The 19,441-nt window shown below is 40.6% G+C and overlaps 1 protein-coding gene across 3 annotated transcripts in view; it reads left to right on the top strand.

The window, feature by feature from the left end:
- The window catches only part of TRAPPC11 (trafficking protein particle complex 11), a 51,131-nt gene extending 34,283 nt beyond the window's left edge, over nucleotides 1-16,848 (top strand). Inside the window, exons 24-30 of one of the 3 annotated variants that reach the window (XM_003133337.5) lie at nucleotides 1,963-2,028; nucleotides 2,137-2,293; nucleotides 3,661-3,772; nucleotides 7,790-7,881; nucleotides 9,429-9,562; nucleotides 11,279-11,446; nucleotides 15,861-16,848. In XM_003133337.5, coding sequence (XP_003133385.2) covers nucleotides 1,963-2,028; nucleotides 2,137-2,293; nucleotides 3,661-3,772; nucleotides 7,790-7,881; nucleotides 9,429-9,562; nucleotides 11,279-11,446; nucleotides 15,861-15,905 — 774 coding nt within the window. In that variant the 3' untranslated portion in view covers nucleotides 15,906-16,848. The remainder of the gene's footprint in view (nucleotides 1-1,962; nucleotides 2,029-2,136; nucleotides 2,294-3,660; nucleotides 3,773-7,789; nucleotides 7,882-9,428; nucleotides 9,563-11,278; nucleotides 11,447-15,860) is intronic. The other 2 variants (XM_021074796.1, XM_021074797.1) reach the window with 2 other exon arrangements.

The raw sequence follows: 19,441 nt of genomic DNA on the forward strand, positions 1-19,441 counted from the left end.
TAGGAATTTGGAGATTTATAGGAGGGCCACTGCCCAGAGTCTGGGAGTATTATAAGTCCCTGGGAGGCAAAACCATCCCAAGAGAGTTTAGGAGTATTTCCCAAGTGGGAGGGAGGAAGCATGTCCTGTAGCATAATAGATGTCACCAGCCTGATGTGATAAGAACTCTGAATGGTGAATTGGGAGCTGATAGTGCCAGTTCGGAGGAAGGGAGATCTCCTGAGTCCTGAATGTGGGCAGCTAGGGAGCTCCCTGTTCCTCCACGTGCCTCCGCATCCTTATCTATGAAATAGGAATGTGAACTTTCTGTGCAGATTTAGTGTCCTAAGTCTTGGACGTCATTTCTACTTCTGATAATGAAGCTGATGGTAGACTCGGAACTACTTTAAAATAATTGTTTGATATCTAGTAATTGTCTTGGACTCAGGCCCAAACTAGGCTGCTACATCTTTTAGCAGCTCTTCTCCTCAACACAGGACATCATCCAGGTGTCTGCCGCTTTTTTAGAGAAGAATGTATTGACTCTTCTATCAGCCACTTCATTCCCAAGATGTGCTTGTAAGAAACACGATTCTGACAAGTAGAAATAATACTCCATACACAAAAATTAATTTGTCAGATGCATTTGGAAAATACTGGGTTCAGAGGTGTTAAAAAGATATTTTTCTTTAGCATCTAATTTGCATGTGTATAGAGAAGCTTCACAAAAGCCTGTGGTGATTCTGTTTCAGAATTATTTTACGAAGAAGTGTTTTTTTCAGGGAATATCTTACAGGTCGTAGTGTTATTTGGAAGACTTTTGGAAGTTTAGATGTAAATTCTTTCCCCTTCAGTGGATTAAATTTCATTTTTTACTTACATGGGAATCTGCTCTGTAGGCCGTATGGAAATTAAAAGTAGGCCATATCTGAGCTAATCATTGAGTCGCTTCTTGATCTCTGTGAGGAAACCTGGAGGTCCTAGGTTTCAGGCTCACAGAATCATGGCACACTTTTTTCCGGTCACTATAATGAGTAAGAATGTATATCCTGTCTCCTACTTTTAAAGAAAAGTTAGCTTGATAATTGATAAAGGAAATAATTTGAAGCATTTAATAATAGTGAAAATGATGTAGGAATTTCACTGAGTGCTTTGTGTACATTATCTCATTTAATTGTAACATCCCTGTGAGGTTTATGAAACTGAGACTGAAAGCAACCATATAACCTTCTCAAGGTTTGTATCCAGCCAGGATTAAAACCCAGACCTATCTGGTCTCAGCATGAATTTTTAACTAACATGATCTTTTTAAAAGGTTTCTCACCAACAGGATGTGTTGCTTTTTGTTTAAAGATAGAAGCAGCACACTATTTTTTCAACAGACTCTTGCAGAGGAGGTGGAGTAGGTTGGTTAAGAGACCAGACTCCAGGGTCAGATTCGGTTCAGTTTCTGCCTTGGTTCCCTACTAGCTCTGTGACCACTTCATCTCCAGTGATTATGATGCTGTGTCAATTATAATATTGCTGTTATTATCATTATCATTGTTTTAGTCGTCTTGAGTTGAAGTGAGGTAAAAGACTTAGACAGAAAGAAGGCCCAGATTCTAGGCTTCACTCCACTAGCTTCATGGCTTAAAACTGTTCACTTATCTTCCTTAACCTCTGGCTCCTCATTTGTAAAATGGTGACAGTGCCTGCCCTGCCCGCTCTTACTAGATCCTGACAAAAATAATGGATGAGAAAGCACTTTGCAATATAAATGGTTTTACAACCATAGATAACTTGTTAGAAATATTAATCTGTCTCTACCTAGATTTTTTTATACTATCTAAAGGAAAGAAAGATTCTAGCTTCTTGATGTATAAATTGGAATTATTTATTGATCAGTAATCAGTTGTATCTTGTATGCCTTCTCTTTTTAAAACTGTATTATTCTTAAGATTAGGAAAAGCTATTGAATGTGCCCTTTACATTGCCTTGCAGGATGAAACTGTAACAATAGAAACTGTCTTTCCATTTGATGTTGCAGTGAAATTTGTTTCTACGAAGGTATGTTCCGTGAAGCTTATTGGAAGTCATCTGGGCTATAGAAAGTAACAGAAAAAAGAAAATGGATTAGTGTACTTCCTGATAGACCTTTGTCTCCATCTGCCACAGTTTGAACACCTGGAACGGGTTTATGCCGATATCCCATTCCTGTTGATGACAGACCTGTTGAGTGCCTCCCCATGGGCCCTCACCATCATCTCTAGTGAGCTGCAGCTTGCTCCTTCCATGACTCCTGTGGACCAGCTGGAATCCCAAGTGGACAAAGGTGTGGATCATCCCACTTGTGTTTTTTTTTTGGTCTTTTTGCCTTTTCTTTGGGCCGCTCCTGCGGCACATGGAGGTTCCCAGGCTAGGGGTCTAATCAGAGCTGTAGCCACCGGCCTACACCAGAGCCACAGCAACTCGGGATCCGAGCTACGTCTGCAACCTACATCACAGCTCACGGCAACGCCGGATCTCTAACCCACAGAGTGAGGCCAGGGATCAAACCCGCAACCTCATGGTTCCTAGTCGGATTCGTTAACCACTGAGCCACGGCAGGAACTCCCACTTGTGTTTTTTGCAGTGGGGGGCGGGGTGCTGGCCGGCCTTGCTTGTTGCTAAGGGAGGGAACTTGAAACTTATACCCACAAAAGCAAATACATGTAGAATTAAGATAGAATTAGCATCACTTACAATTTGCTTGAGTATACCTTGGTAATTTTAAAAGAACAGATTCTTTCAAAAAAAAGTTAACTCTGAAAGATGTACCTGAAACAAAAGTTTTCATATTTGGTGTGTTTTTTGTAGATAAGTCCATTCTCATTAAAATTCTAATTAATTTTTAATTGACATGTACTATTGTTTATAATATGAAATGGGAAAAGATGTTTATCAAAGAAACTATGGAAAATATAGAAAAGTAGATTATCGATCTTTAAGTTATCCAACTAAAACAGTTTATAGAAGAGATATTACCTTTCCAGTCCGGGATACTTTGGGCTTTTGTATATTTCTTAAGCTGTTAGAGGGAATGAAAATTAGTTTGAAGGTTAACCCAAGCAGAATTATTCTCAAATAGATTATAAGGGCAAATATTGGGAAGGGAAAAAAAAGTTGTGTATTGTTATTTTCATTATATTATTTTATTGGAGTATAGTTGCTTTGTGTTAGTTTTAGGTATACCCAGCAAAGTGATTCAGTTATACATATACACGTATCCATTCTTTTTCAGATTCTTTTCCCATATAGGTTATTACAGAATAGTGAGTAGAGTTCCCTATGCTATACAGTAGGTCCTTGTTGATTATCTATTTTATATATAGTAGTGTGTAAATGTTAGTTCCAAACTCCTAATTTATCCCTCCCCACCACGTTTCCCCTCTGGTAACCATAAGTTTGTTTCCAAAATCTGTGAGTCTGTTTCTCATGATGTATTCTTAAAGACCAAATATAAAGAGTTGTTTTGTTTGCTCTGTTTATCTAGCTCCTTGAAAAAGTCATTAACCATCTCTTCGCCTTAGTTTCCAGGTCTCTATAAATAATGTATAATTGATAAGGTACTCTCTTTTTGTTGTTACATTGCTTGGATGTAAAGCTCTCTTTTCATGAATGAAGTCATTGCATGAGGATTATGAAGACTCTTTCTTTTAGTTGTCTTGCAGACTGGAGAGAGCGCAAGTGAGTGCTTTTGTCTTCGGTGCCCCTCTGTTGGAAATGTTGAAGGTGGAGTAGCAACTGGGCATTATGTTATCTCCTGGAAGAGGTAAAATTATATCAGCCCTATCTTTTCTTCATTTTCTGTTATTCTAATGCCTTCATCATGTGTCATTGTCATTTAATAGTTGAGAGCTTCTGACAGCCTGGAGGGCAGACTAGAAGTCACAGGCTGTCACTGACCATTTGTCAAATGCACAGAGATTTAAAAGGATAATTAAACTTTCATTTGTATTTGTTAATTTGTGATTTAGCCAACTTAATTCTGATGATAGGACCACTAAAAGTATTAGGAGAAACTTCCCTTATTTGCGGTCCAATAGGATTATTTACATAGAAAATTCAAGGGAGTCAACAAATTATTAGAATTATAAAGAGTTTCAGCAAGGTTGCTGGATATAACATTAGTACACAAAAATCAGCTGGGTTTCTATATATCATAATAAACCTCTAGGCAAAGTACTTTTAAAATAGGTATTTATGTAAAAATATGTGGGAATGTATCTAATATGTATCTAATAGAAAATATGCATTACCTTTATGGAAAAAAGTTATAAAAATTTAAAACATTAGGGAGTTCCCATCATGGCACAGCAGAAAGGAATCCGACTAGGAACCATGAGGTTGTGGGATCGATCCCTGGCCTCGCTCAATGGGTTAAGGATCTGGTGTTGCCTTGAGCTGTGGTGTAGATCGCAGGCGTGGCTTGGATCTGGCGTTGCTGTGGCTCTGGTGTAGGCTGGCAGCAACAGCTCCAATTAGACCCCTAGCCTGGGAACCTCCATATGCCACGGGTTCAGCCCTAAAAGGACAAAAGACAAAAAAAAAAAAAAATGTTAAACATTAAAGAAAGACCTAAGTAAATGTCAGAGATACCAAAGAGTCTCTGATAGGATTTGGATAAGATTTAATACTGTAAATTATTCTTTAGATTCAGTGCAGTTTCCTTCAAGATCTCAACAGCTTGTTTTGTTTTGTTTTTGTGGAACTTGATATACTCAATTTTGAAGTTTATATGGAAAGGCAAAATGTCAGAATACTCCAGAAGTATAACTAGGCAAGGGTACTTGCCCCTCTGAATTCCAAGACTTGTTGTAAAGCTATACTAGTCATCACCATGGTATTGGCTCAGGGAGATGTAAATAAACCAGTGGAACAGAAGAGGAAGTCTAGAAATAGTTTCACAGATTCCCACAGGGAAATTACATTCCACAGAGGTAGTATTGTAGATCAGTGGGGGAAGGATGAACTAACTGTTTTATAGCTGGTGGTAAACAATTGGGTATCAACTTGGGGAAAAACAGGATATCTTCTGTACACTGTATGTCAAAATTGATTCCATGCTTATTAGAGTTCTAATTGTAGAGAGCAAAATTTCATTACTTTTAGTAGAAAAATAAGAGAATCATTTTATGACTTTGGGGTAGGAAGAATTTCTTTAAATAAGACCCTAAAAGTACAAGCCACTAAAATTGATGAATTTGACTTCTTAAAATTAAGTTTCTCAGGTCATTGAAAAACACCATGAAGCAATTGAAAAGGCAGGAGTTCCCATCTTGGCTCAGTGGTTAACGAATCCGACTAGGAACCATGAGGGTGTGGGTTCGATCCCTGGCCTTGCTCAGTGGGTTAAGGATCCCGTGTTGCCGTGAGCTGTGGTGTAGGTATCTCACGTTGCTTTGGCTGTGGCGTAGGCCGGCGTCTATAGCTCCGATTAGATCCCTAGCCTGGGAACCTCCATATGCCGCGGGAGCGGCCCTAGAAAAGGCAAAAAGACAAAAAAAAAAAAAGAAAGAAAGAAAATAGAAATTGAAAAGGCAGAATACAAACTGGGGAAAGCTATTTGCAGTGTATAAAACTGATGAAGGATTAGAATTCACACCAAGAAACTTCTTCCAATCATAAGAAAACACAAGTCTAGTAACCAAAAGTTGAGAAAAAGGCTTGAGTACATAGCATAGTGAACAGAAGGATCCAGATGGCCCATAAACCTAGGGAGAGAAGGTCACCCTTACAAGTAATCTGAGATGGAAATATACTCCCCCTACTTTGGAAAAACGAAAAGGTTTAACAATGCAAGGCCCCCCCCCCCAAAAAAATTGGAGTTCCCGTCATGGCTCAGTGGTTAATGAATCCAACTAGGAACCACAAGGTTGCAGGTTCGATCCCTGGCCTTGCTCAGTGGCTTAAGGATCTGGTGTTGCTGTGAGCTGTGGTGTAGGTCGCAGACGTGGCTCGGACCCCGTGTTGCTGAGGCTCTGGCGTAGGCTGGTGGCTACAGCTCTGATTAGACGCCTAACCTGGGAACCCCTATATGCTGCAGGTGCAACCCTAGAAAAGACAAAACAAACAAACAAACAAAAACAAAGTTTCTCTGGAGGGGGGAGTATAAATTAGAACTATTGCTCTGGAAATCTTTTTGCAGTATCAGATAAAGCTGATGATTGGCTATACCCTGCAGTCCCAGAAAAAGTCTCAAACATTCAGGAGGGCACATGTGTGGAAATGTTGATAGTAGGTCTGGGATATAATAGTAAAAAGTTATAAACAAACTAAATGTCCATCAACAGGATGTTGGGTAAATTGTGGCACATCCATATAGTGAAATATTATATATCAGTGAAAATGAAGGAACCAGAGCTACACCTATTAACCTATTAATATTAAGTGAAACAAAGCAACTGCAGATGTTCAGAATATGACGATTGCATGTATATAGTCTTGGAAAACATAGGTTTCTTACAGCTGTACATGTAATTTGGAAAAATGTAAAGAAATACATAGGAATGCTAGATGCCAAATTCAGACTAGTATGTACTTCTGGAGCAGAGGGTGGAGGGGGTACAAGCATGCAAGGGCTCACAGGAAGATTCAGCTATGTTGCCATGTCCTCTTAGGCATGGAGATCGGTAAATGGTATTTCATGTGTTTTCTTGATATGGCTTAATTATTTTATAAATCTCAAAACACTGAATAAGATATTAAAAATGAGAAATGAAAAGTGTAATTTTAGGGAGTTCCCGCTGTGGCACAGAGGTCTAATGATCCAACTTGTCTCTGTGGTGGTGCCAGTTTGATCGCTGGCCTGGTGCAGTGGATTGAAGGATCTGGCATTGCTGCAACTGCGGCATAGACCAGCATCTGCAGCTCAGACTCAGTCCCTGCCCTGGAAACTTCCATATGCTGCGGGTGCAGCCATTAAACAAAAGAAAGAAAAGAAAAGAAAAATGTCTCATTTTTTAAAAAAAGTTTTTCCTTTCCCCAGTCTTGATTTTACCATATTGACGTTTAGTTTAATCCCTAAATATAGAAATTAAAACAGCATTTTGAAGGCACCGCTTATTCTGTCATGTTACTGTAATACTTGTAAAGACACATATTTCTCATTGGGTGTGCTTGCCTCGAACATTTGCTCTGCATGGTGTGTGCTGTTGTAGTAGTGTCAGCCGTTCCACATCTGCATGCAGGCTCTTCCTTCGGGTTGGCCTTGGCAGACTAATAGCTGCCAGCTGCCCCTGTGGTTCCCACCTTAACTGTAATGTAGGAAAAAATATTTGACAGTTTCACAATGTTGCTCACTTGATGTCAGTAATGTTGGAGTATGGAGTGCCACTGTGTGTATTGATGGTAAAATATGGTTAGCCCTTCGGTTTCTGCTGTGTGCCCACGGTGCGGTTACAGCAGTGCATGGAGAGTGGTCTGGCGCTCATCTGGGTTCGGTTGTGAGTGGGAGAGGGGTTTGTGTCATAGTGTAAAGCACTGCACTGCTGCCAACATTGAGAACACCGTGTCCGATGATGCGCTTCATGGTGCAGTTGATGTCCACTCTGGTGCAGTCCTTTACTTCCTCACTGGGACCAAAGAGCCACCTTGAATTGCATTTGTTCATTGGAAACACTCAAAATAAAAATGGGGTTGGAAAAGCTCTCCCTCCATTAATAAACTTTTAGAAAATGGATAATTTATATTTCTTCCATAATTAGTTGGTGACTGTACATGTTACCTGTTTTTGATTTGTTAACTTTTCACATGAAATGTGAATTTAAAGTACACTTTTCTGCCCTAGGACGTCAGCCATGGAAGACATCCCTGTCATCAGCACGGTCATCACGCTGCCACACGTGATTGTAGAAAACATCCCTCTCCACGTGAATGCAGGTATGGCAGTCAGCTTTATTTGATGAGGATCCAATTAAGAATATTTATTTTCACTTCTAAGACTTTTTTGGAATTTTCTATTTTGAAAGATGCCCACTATTTACAAGTAGATTGTGACCAGTCTTGTTTTATCTGTATCTCTACCCACTCCTCCACTCCTGTCATTTTGGAGCAAATCCCAGATATTATTTCATCTATAAAGATTTCAGTATGCATCTTTAATACTACTGGCTATTTTCCTAAACATAATCACAGTCTCATTATCATAACTTTAAAAATTAGCAGTAATTTTTAATATTATCCAGTTCTAGTGTTGGCCTTTCTTTAGCTGACTCTGAGTGTTCTTTACTTTAAGGTCTTTGTGTTGCCGTTGAAGGATCTCTCTCCTTTAGAAATCTGTAGGCAGATGTTCCTGTCATGGCTCAGTGGAAACGAATCCGACTAGGAACCATGAGGTTGTGGGTTCGATTCCTGGCCTCACTCAGTGGGTTAACAATCCAGTGTTGCTGTGAGGTCGAAGATGCAGCTCGGATCCCATGTTGTTGTGGCTGTGGTGAAGGCCGGCAGCTGTAGCTCCGATTAGACCCCCATCCTGGGAATCTCCTTAAGCTGCAGGAGCGGCCTTAAAAAAAAAAAAAAGGAATCTGTAGGCAGACAGACCTCCCCCCTCCCCCACTCCACTGCCACCTCTTCCATCCCCTCTTCCACCTCATCCCCTCCCTCTCCTCATTGGTATTAGTTCGTTGAAGAAACTTGAGTCCTTTGTCCTGTAGATCTACCTTATAATCTAGATTTTGCTGATTGCATTATATCATTTTTAAATGTTTCTCTGTCCCTATAAATTAGTGGTTAGATCTGTAGGCTGGATCAGATTTAGGTTAAAAGTTTTTGGCAAGAATACACCATAGTTAATGGTTTGTGCTCCCATCAAGTGGCAAATAATGTCTGTCATTCCATCTTGAGCCATTACTGATATTTAGGAAAGTGTTTTGTAGATTTAAAAAATCACTCCTGGGGAGTTCCCGTCGTGGCCAGTGGTTAACGAATCTGACTAGAAACCATGAGGTTGCAGGTTCCATCCCTGGCCTTGCTCAGTGGGTTAAGGATCCGGCGTTGCTGAGAGCTGTCGTATAGGTCACAGATGCGGCTCAGATCCCGTGTTGCTGTGGCTATGGTGTAGGCCGGCAGCTACAGCTCTGATTCGACCCCTAGCCTGGGAACCTCCACATGCCGGGGGAGTGGCCCTAGAAAAGGCAAAAAAAAAAAAAAAATCACTCCTAAAATATAATTGACTTGGTGATAGCCAAGACTCTTTCTAAGTCACATCAGTTGCAGAAAGCGCTTTGATTCTTCTTAGCCTGTTTTATCATAGTCCCGTGGCTGTTGTCCAAAGAATGTTCTTATTTAGCAAGAGTGCAGTGCTGTCATTAATTTAAAGAATCCCATGTCTTATAGAAAACGATTTATTTACAGAAAGAACCCATAAATGGTGAGCTGCCTTTTTTTTTTTTTTTTGACCAAGAGAAATGTGTCATCTTTCTCTGCAGATCTGCCATCTTTTGGGCGTGTCAGAGAGTCGTTACCTGTCAGGTACCACCTCCAGAATAAGACTAACCTGGTCCAAGATGTGGAGATTTCTGTGGAGCCCAGTGATGCGTTCATGTTCTCGGGTCTTAAACAGGTACAGGTCATAGCTCGTTGGGTTGCCTATAAAGACACAGAAGTGGGGCCAGGAAGTGGAGAGCTGTACCTTTAGATTTTATAAATGAATTGATAAAGCTGTGTCCATTGTTTTGATAGTGGTGAGTCTTCAGTCACTTTCAAATATTAATTACAACTTGCTATAGAAATGGGTTAAATGGGCAACCCCTTTTCTCATTGAGATCACTCATATAGGTTCTTTCTCGTCATAAAACAAGAGTTTACAAATTCTCTTTTGTTCTATTATAATAGAATTCCTAAAAAATTTAGATTTCCCTTTTATTCCTAATGAGTGTGTCTGTGTGTGCATGCACATGGGTGACTTTTAAGGCTTTGAGGCATCACTTCACAGATTCAAAGTCTAATTTTTTTGAACTGTCTGTGCGGTTTTTTAAGAGATTTTGATCTTGCATAGAATTTACCTTTGGAACATTTAGGCACAATTTTATCTGTACAAATGATTCAGGTGTTTTGATTCATCTGTTCAAATCAGAGGTAGGAAAGTTCATCACATTTTTGGGCGGGACATACACTCAGGCAAAACCATGTTTCAGTGAAAATACTTCCTCCTCTAAGTGGCAACAGTGACAGCCCTCAGTGGAGTAAATGCTTTTCATTAACAAGGATGTAATTAGAGGAGCACATGTGTCATATCTCCTGGCAGTATCCATGCTGATTCAGGATCTGGCTGTGTGTATTCTGAGTTGCTGGGGTTGCTGCTAAGTGAAAGTAGAGTGACGTATGAAGTATACTGTAAGTCCTTACACTGATTTATAATAGATACTAAATATAGGTAGTTAGCTATAATATGTGGTACACATGCATATATTATCTCTGACACATCACCTCCCTGTACATACTCTTGGAAATGAATGAGCTTTTCTACTGTTCTGATCTCTTTCACATATTGACGTAAAAATAATTAGATAATGTAGATACCAAAAATCTTACCAGTTTGTTGTTTCCTAAAGAACAAACATCTTTTTTTATCCCTGAAGTTACAGTAAAAATCGCTAAGACAAAACACAGGAGACAGCTGGTTTGTGTTATATTGACATAGAGTTTACAAACATGCATTCCTACTAGTTACCCATAGCACACTGTCCCTGGAAAACCTGCCTGATCTAAGACACAGAAAATCGTTCCAGGAGTTCCTGTTGTGTATCAGCGGGTTAAGGACCTGGTGTTTTCTCCTTGAGGATGCGGGTTTGATCCCTGGCCTCGCTCAGTGGGTTAAGGATCTGGCGTTGCCACAACCTGTGGCATAGATTGCCAGATGCGGCTGGGATCTAGTATTGCCATGTCCGTGGTGTAGGTCACAGCTACAGCTCCGATTCAACCCCTGACCCAGAAACTTCCATAGGCCACAGGTACGGTCCTGAAAAGAAAAAGAAAGAAAATATTGATCCATCTAGTGGTCTCATTGTTAAGCAGGTCCAAGTTGCCTTTCAGTTGTTGGTAGAAACTGAGAAATCATGCACATATTTTTAAAACATTTGTTATCTGCATGGTCCTGGCTTCATCCTAATTCAGCCCTACATTTTGGTATCTGTGTGGTAGATAGAATAGGAGAGGGTGTGAATATTTCACCAGAAAGATTGAGATGTCCGATTGTTTGCCAGTAACGTAGGGATAAATGACATACACATGTTGCAAGTATATTTGCTTATCTTTCTCTGTAACTTCTGTGATTTAGATTCGATTACGTATCCTTCCTGGCACCGAACAGGAAATGCTATATAATTTCTACCCTCTAATGGCCGGATACCAGCAGCTGCCGTCTCTCAACATCAACTTGCTCAGGTTTCCTCACTTCACAAATCAACTGCTCAGGCGTTTTATACCCACCAGCATTTTTGTAAAGGTGAGGCTTAGAAATTTGCTACTTTTTTTTTTTTTTTTTTTTTTTTTTTTGTCTTTTTGCTATTTCTTGGGCCGCTCCCGCGGCATATGGAGGTTCCCAGGCTAGGGGTTGAATCGGAGCTGTAGCCACCAGCCTACGCCAGAGCCACAGCAACGCGGGATCCGAGCCGTGTCTGCAACCTACACCACAGCTCACGGCAACGCCAGATCGTTAACCCACTGAGCAAGGGCAGGGACCGAACCCGCAACCTCATGGTTCCCAGTCGGATTCGTTAACCACTGCGCCACGACGGGAACTCCAACTTTTTAAATTTCCTGTCTTGAACACAAATAAAAGATGCTCTTTCCTATAAATTTCACTAAATAATATTTTGAGACTAACAGTGATAGTTTTGACTGTTACTCTATAATTTTGGCAATATTGCTGTTCATTTCTATTGTTATTTATAGATTTTTCTTTAGATTTCTATTTTACAGATTTTTTTTTTTTTTGGATGTAATTTTGTCTTTTTTTTTTAGGCCCACACCTGTGGCATATGGAGGTTCCAAAGGTAAGGGTTGAGTTAGAGCTCTAGCCACTGGCCTATGCCACAGCCACATGGGATCCAGGCCACATCTGTGACCCAACCACAGCTCACAGCAATGCCTCATCCTTTTACGCACTGAGCAAGGCCAAGGATCGACCTGGCGACCTCATGGATGCTAATCAGAGTCTTTTCCTCTAAGCCAAGGCGGGAACTCCTAGATGTAATTTTAAAGATTTTTATTCCCTTAAAGATAAAAATTTATCTTTTTTTTTTTTTTTTGTCTTTTTGCCTTTTACTTGAGCCACTCCTGTGGCATATGGAGGTTCCCAGGCAAGGGGTCTAATCGGAGCTGTAGCCGCCGGCCTACGCCAGAGCCACAGCATCACAGGATCCGAGCTGCATCTGCAACCCACACCACACCTCACAGCAATGTCAGATCCTTAACCCACTGAGCAAGGCCAGGGATCAAACCTGCAACCTCATGGTTCCTAGTTGGATTCGTTAACCACTGTGCCACGATGGGAACTCCTAAAAATTTATCTTTATAGCATCCTTAAACTTGTTTTTTCTTTGGGTTAATAAAGTATATTTTCATTTTTCTTTTTTAAAAATTTACCTCTTAAAAGTATGTTTTAAAATCGTAGTTAATGTGTAACTAGTTTTTTCATCAAAATGGATTAACTTTGTAATTACAATCCTTGAACTTTTCTAACTATGTAATACTACTGGATTTGGGTCTTTTCTGAAAATGATCACCAGTTGGAAACTATACTCTGGTTTAATGTTTCAGTTTTTTACCGTGATGGATGGCAATTCCAGGTTCCCGCAGTAGAGGACTCCAGGATGGTCGTAGTCTGTGGGTGGGAGAGTGAATGGGGCCTCACTCATGGCTGGTGCAGCTCAGCGCCTCACCCCAGGTTAAGCCACTCTGGATGCCTGAATTAAGGCTGTTTATCCAGATAGTTCTGATTACCTTGGTAACCAGAGATACATGACTGTATGTAATCCTATGTGTCTTCTTTTCATTTTAAGTTTATACTCCGTTTATGGAATGACAGGTTACTATTTCTGTTTTTTGTATCTGTTAAGCTTTGGGGAATTGCCACCTGTTTATATAATCTGGATTTGGTAAATTATCAGTTAGCCTGTGTTCATGTATCCGTCATAATCTTCCTACCTGTTATCTTTCCAGACTTAAATTTTTTTGCATCTGCAAAAAAATAATTTTATTAACCCTTCATAAGCTCCTATTTTATACCATATTTTAAGATTATTTTTTTTAAATCTCATAATTTTAGATCTCCTGTGTTTAAACAATGACTTTTAAGAGTTCTTTTTTTTTTTTTTTTAAGAGCAATTTTAGGTTCATAGCAAAATTGAAAGGGAAATTCGAGATTTCTCATACTCGCCTCCCCTGTCTCCACCAGCAGTGACTTTTTAAAACACTTCCACCTGGTCACACACTAAACATATTTCCATTGCCATTTCTCACTGTCATGTCTGAGGTCGTCACCCTGCAAGGGGAAAGTCATGACTGGGGTGGGGATAAGTGGTCTCTGAAGTCCTGTTAGCTGTTTGACCTTCCGAAGTTTGCTCTTCCTAAGCTCCGAAGTATGGCTTTAATAAGTGTGAAAGTGTTTATCAATATACAGTCCTGATCCTATTCCAGCCACACAAACATAGCTTGTTTGAGATGTAAGCATTGATCTTGTTAAGAAACCAGCATTTCCTTCCCATCAGTTCATCTCTTTCATACCTTTCCCTGAAGCTGCTCAGTACACCAGACCTAATCCTAGCTAAGCTGGCTGGTTCCACCTTCTGATTTTCTTTCACAGTAAACCTCTTCTGAGTAGTGTTTAAATTCATAAAGAAAGGTTCCAGAAAAGTAAACATTCATACGTTTTAACCTAATTAACACACCCTTTTCTAGCTGCCATGATCTTTTTTCTAAATATAAGAATCATCAACTAGTAACTTGACTACCGCTAAATGTGTTGACTGGATTTCTCAGAGCCAGCTGCTCTATCATTGGGGAAACTCAATAATTAAAGTGTTTTTCCCTGTCACACTAAGGATTACCCTTTCCCCACTTGTGAACAATCACTGACTAAAGTTTTACATCCCTTCATACCTTTATTAGACTTTAGAGCTGTGCTATTCCAATATGGTGGCCATGAGCCACATACATGCATTTTGAGATTAAAATTAATTACACCGTAATTTAAAATTTAATTATCAGTTGCACTAGCCACACTTCAGTGCTCAGTGGCATGTGACTAGTGGCCGCTATATTGGCAGCACTGATGTGCAGGATTCCCGTCCTTGTGGAGAGTTGTGTTGGATGGTGCTGTCCTAGAGCAGGTTTGGATCCATATTTTTCTTCCTTTGAAAAATAGTTTGTTTTCTGGAGTTCCTGTTGTGGTGCAGCAGAAACATCCGACTAGGAACCATGAGGTTGGGGGTTCAATCCCTGGCCTCACTTAGTGGGTTAAGGATCCGGCATTGCCGTGAGCTGTGGTGAAGGTCACAGACGAGGCTCTGATCCTGCGTTGCTGTGACTGGTGTGGGCTGGCAGTTGTAGCTCTGATTAGACCCCTAGCCTGGGAACCTCCATATGCCTCGGGTGCGGCCCTAAAAAGCAAAAAAAAAAAAAAGAAAGAAAGAAAAATAATTTATTTTCTGATCGCGTGATTCCCTTGTCCTCTGCCCCTGTCGTAAAGCTGTGTTTGGTAAGGATTTAACCTGGTCGAGCCATTTATTCTGTTTCTAAAACTGAACGTCTTCTGTCAGTCCTAAAAATTACATGAAGTGTGGAAGATCAGGAACGTGTTCTTTCATTCATTCCATTCCTGCTCTGGTCATCAGATGCCTGACTCACACATTCATGCATGAATCTATACTTACATACATATGTACATGCAGGAATATATACATACCCGGCCACAGAATAAAGCAGGAGGCCCCCTTCACTGCCTCAGGGAACCCATTGGAATAATTCTGCCCAAAGCACAGCAATCAGCTTCTGGTGCTAAAGTTGTAACGCTGATCTATTTCATGTCCTAAACATCTCTCATCTTTTCCCACAAAGGTCTGCTAAGTACATCAGTGTAATAAAATTATTCACAAGAATTTCACTCTTTTAGTTAACTCCATGACTCTCTTGGGAGTTGGTGACCTGTCAGAAATTTTACACCTAAGAAAAAGAAAAACCTAAAAATTTTACCCCTTGATACTTGTTATTCACGCTTAGCTTTTCTTCTTCTGATGTTTTCCATTTTTTTAAATCAGCAGCCTTCAAGAAAGGGACATTTTGTTTTTCTCTGCTAGTTCACTCCTTGTAGTATTTGTTGTTAACGCACTGGAGTTCATTGTGAGTCACTTTTTCTCAAACAGGAGTTTGGGAGACACTGAATCCCAAGGAACTTGTCTGTCTGCCCAGGTTTGTGGCCTGCTTAAAGCTTGGGACACTTGCTAAGCAAAAGGGAGAGTAAACTTTACCACTAGTACAGGAGTGGTGGTAGGTTCCCTTTACACGCCCCAGTTTAGATTGGCGGTAGCTGCCAGAACACAAGGTTCAGAGGAAGGTCGTGACAAGGGAGATCCCAGTGGTGGAGGATGTGATCAGCTGGTGACGTCTGCCACTGGTGACGGGGAGCAGGTGGCACAGAGGGAGGCCACATGGTCACCATCGCCAGGCTCAAGTGAGGAAGGAAGGTGGGGAGAGAAGGAGGATAAATTTTGTTTGGATACTTGCACACAAGTTTATTCTGTTTTTGTGAAACAGTTCCAGGAAAAATCTGGACCGGGAATTTTGAAAAATCTCTTGACTTAAGAGCCCTTCTGTTGTCATTGTCATTTCATAAACCCATTTTGTTTCCCACTTGAAAGCCACAGGGTCGACTCATGGATGACACCTCCATTGCCGCTGCGTGACGTTCAGGACGGGCCTCGGCTGTTCTTACAGAGACATCGGATGGAACTCTAAGCTTTTCATAGTGAACTGCAGCTTGATCATGGTGAAAGTTAAATCTTTTCTATTTTTTAATGGATGTTATACCAACTCTTCAGAGGAACTCATGCTTAGAATATTAGGAAAATCTATCCTCTCTTCCAGTTTCTCTAATAAATATTTGAAATCTGTCAGTGTGACTTTCATGAAAGGATGTCAGCCCATTGTTATTGTTGAAAGTCAATATATGAATAGTCCAGTCTTTTCACAGTAAGTGATTTGCAAGTGCAATAGCAGAGGAGAATTCAGCATCTGAAATAGGACTGGACAAGGGGAAATGCACCAGCATCTGCCCCTGTGAAGTTCAGAATCCCCATGAGTCTCTTTCAGAGTTGGCTAAACTGGAGATAAATCCATCCTCCTGAATTTAATGTGAGCTCAGAGTACAAACTCAGGAAGTGGAAAGCAGTTGCGTGACTGATGCAGAAAACTTCCAGAAAGTTCTAATCAGAGCAATTTAAGATGTCTCAAAAATACCTTTGTTTACCATCATGTTGTGTCAAATGGGTTCAGCCTGCAGCCAACATGGGTTCATTTATGAAGCAGGTTTGTATGTACAAGTGCATTAACAAGCTCTACATCTGTCAGGATCTACCACAAGGCTCTGCTTATAAGCATTTTTTCCTAAACAAAAATTTGTGAGGAAGATGGAAGATCTAAATAAGAGCTTTCATTTATGTCGTGCAGTTTGAAAAGACCTATCTAAAACTTTTGAAAATTCATGTAAATAAGTATCATTGTGAAAATCCTCTTTGTTAAAATATCTTAATTTAAAATGACCCCATTTCCTGGAAATTTTTATTATTTAAAAGTGTAGGAGTTGTAAAAAGGAAATGAGTGCTGTAAATAAAAATGTTCTCTTTCAAATATGCTTGTATGTATCTTTTATTTATTTTGAGCTTCTCTGATTTCAGCTTCATGGAACAGCTGTTACAGGGTCTGGTAAGGAGTGTAGGACTGGAGCTGGCTCTGCTCACCCTTGGGGAGGCTGGCGCAGTGATGGGCTGGATTGGGCGGTCATGAGTTCTTTGTCATCATGGCTATTCAGGTGGAGGCCATGGGAGCTTGGCAGGTTGTCTAGGGTCGGTCATGTTAGTGACTTTGTTCATGTTACTCACCCTCTGTGTGTCTCCGGGTTCTTACCCATAAGATGTAGATGCTAATAATACTATCTCACAGGCTTCTTAGGAGGCTGATAAAAATGAAACATACGAGAGGAACTGTAAACAAAAGTTTGCTGAAATAAAACTCAGTGATTTCTTTCATGGCCCGTTAATACCTCCAGCCAGAATACTAAAAGTCTCTCTCTTGCTACTGTCCCTAACAGTAGTTAATTCTGAGCTGTAATTTCCACACTGGCATTGCAGTGAGAGAGGGAGTGCTTCTAAGGAAAAAACAAGTGGAAAAGTCAAGCCCACTCTTCTAATGGGGAGGATGCACCTGGTCCCAACACACACCTTTCTGAAGCTCCCCCTCTTGACCTAAAACCCAGGAAAGACACCCAAAGTGTCCCAACTCCTAGTGTAAAAAATATGTAGAGATGGGTTGTATTATTTAATGGTTGGAGAAATAGTAATGACTAATTTCCAAGAAGCAGCTCAGTGTGACATTAATGATTAGATTGTTGAACAAACATGATACCAAATAGAAATGTGCACTTTCTCTAGATTGTGGATTTATCTTGAAACATTTCTCACAAGGGATGCTCAGGCTATTTTTTGGAGAGCTCCATAGCCATCTTTAATTTTAGCAAAGAGTGCAGCTACTAAAGAACTGTGTACAATTGACTAAATCAGTAGAAAACCCCATGTTTTTATGCAAGAGAAGAGAAATTCCTAGTTTAAGTATATTCAGGTTCTCTTCAAAGGTCAAATTTGTGGGAAACTTTCCCTTCCACTCAATTTACTTGTGCCTGAGAACAAAAGAGAAAGCGATCAGTGGGCCTTTTGTGCCTGTTTTACCAGACAGGGCTCAGAACCAAAGTCAAACCTGCCAGGCACACCTGCATCTCAGGTGATATACACCGTGCAAGTTATGGGTCAAGCCATGTTTTAAATTCTTTTTTCTCCCCCATCACTGAGAGGTGGTAAAACTCAAAGCCACCTTGAAGGTGATTTTTCATTTATAGGAAAACACCTGAATGTATCAGCCTGCTTAGCATATAACTTACAAGGAGTATCTTTATTAGGTTGGTCAGGATCTCTACATCATGCATGTTTCCCAAATGATTGCTGTCGGCATTTACCAAGGGCTACAGTAGGCCATGTCTGAACTCATTTAACACTTGTAAATGCCCGGTGCAGTGTAGGTAGTGTTATTGTCCCATTTTAAAGATGTGCAAACTCCTTAACAGAGTTAAGTAACTTGCCCCAATGTTTTGGTTATTGCTGCACAACAAATCATCCCTATACTTGATGGCCTAAAACAACAACCATTTTTTTTTTAATGGTTTCAGTGGGTCAGAAATTTAGGAAGGGCTTGGTTGGGCAGTCCTGGTTTGGGGTCACACATGCAGTTGCTAGTCTGACAGTAGCTAGAGTTAGGGTAGTGGGGATTGTAAGAACGAGGGAGCTGGAGCAACATGGGGCTAGCCAGGCATCTCTCCTTTTAGTCTCAGGACCTTTGCATGTGGTCTTTGGGCTTCCTGACCACACAGCGGTCTCAGAGTAGTTGGGTGCTGACACAGCAGCTCAGAGCTCCAGTCTGGGTGATCTAGACTTTAAGCCCTGTTCTCAAGTCAATGGCAGTAAAAGCTGACGCCCTTAATCTCATGTTGAATTCCAAGTATTTACTGAGTTCCTGCCACGGACCAGTTTCTATGCGGGTTGCTAAAGCATAAAGGAATCCTATTCCTGAAGACCATCGGTCCAGCAATGCCATGGAAACAAAGCCCACTACAGTGTGATTAAGGCAATAGAAATGGGTACAAGACTGCTCAACTGTTGGCATGTGTGGAAATTGCTTTAAAATGCTCCAGAAAATAAAAACCAAACCAGGTCAGGGAGAAGTGCATGAAACAAGATTGGAAAACCATTTAAGGTGGGCAGAGGGTGCCCAGATTGGGGATGTGTCTGAAAATTTCCGTGATAAAGAAGTCACAAAAGATAAAATAGAATGGAACCCAGTGGAGGTGACTATAGGATGTGAGCGAGGAAGCAGCAGAGAGGTTCCATTTCCTCCAGGAGTGACATTGGGGTTGCTTTCAGATTCCTGATGCAATTGTTCTCTGTTTTTCTTGTATGGAAATGCATTTCCATCATCCTTGAACAGAAAATATTAGGCGAGCTGGCTTTTCAGGACACAGAAAAGTTTGTAAAATAAACAGATCAAGGAAGAGCTTGGCAGGTGATAAAGGGATGCTGGCTGGCGTCCATCCCTGCTGGCCCCTGGCTCGCCAGACATTCTTAGTGCAGACAGACTTGTCCACGGCTGAATAAAGCTAGCTTTGATTTTCCTACCT

This window comes from Sus scrofa, chromosome 15 (assembly GCF_000003025.6).
Source record: "Sus scrofa isolate TJ Tabasco breed Duroc chromosome 15, Sscrofa11.1, whole genome shotgun sequence".
NCBI lineage: Eukaryota > Metazoa > Chordata > Mammalia > Artiodactyla > Suidae > Sus > Sus scrofa.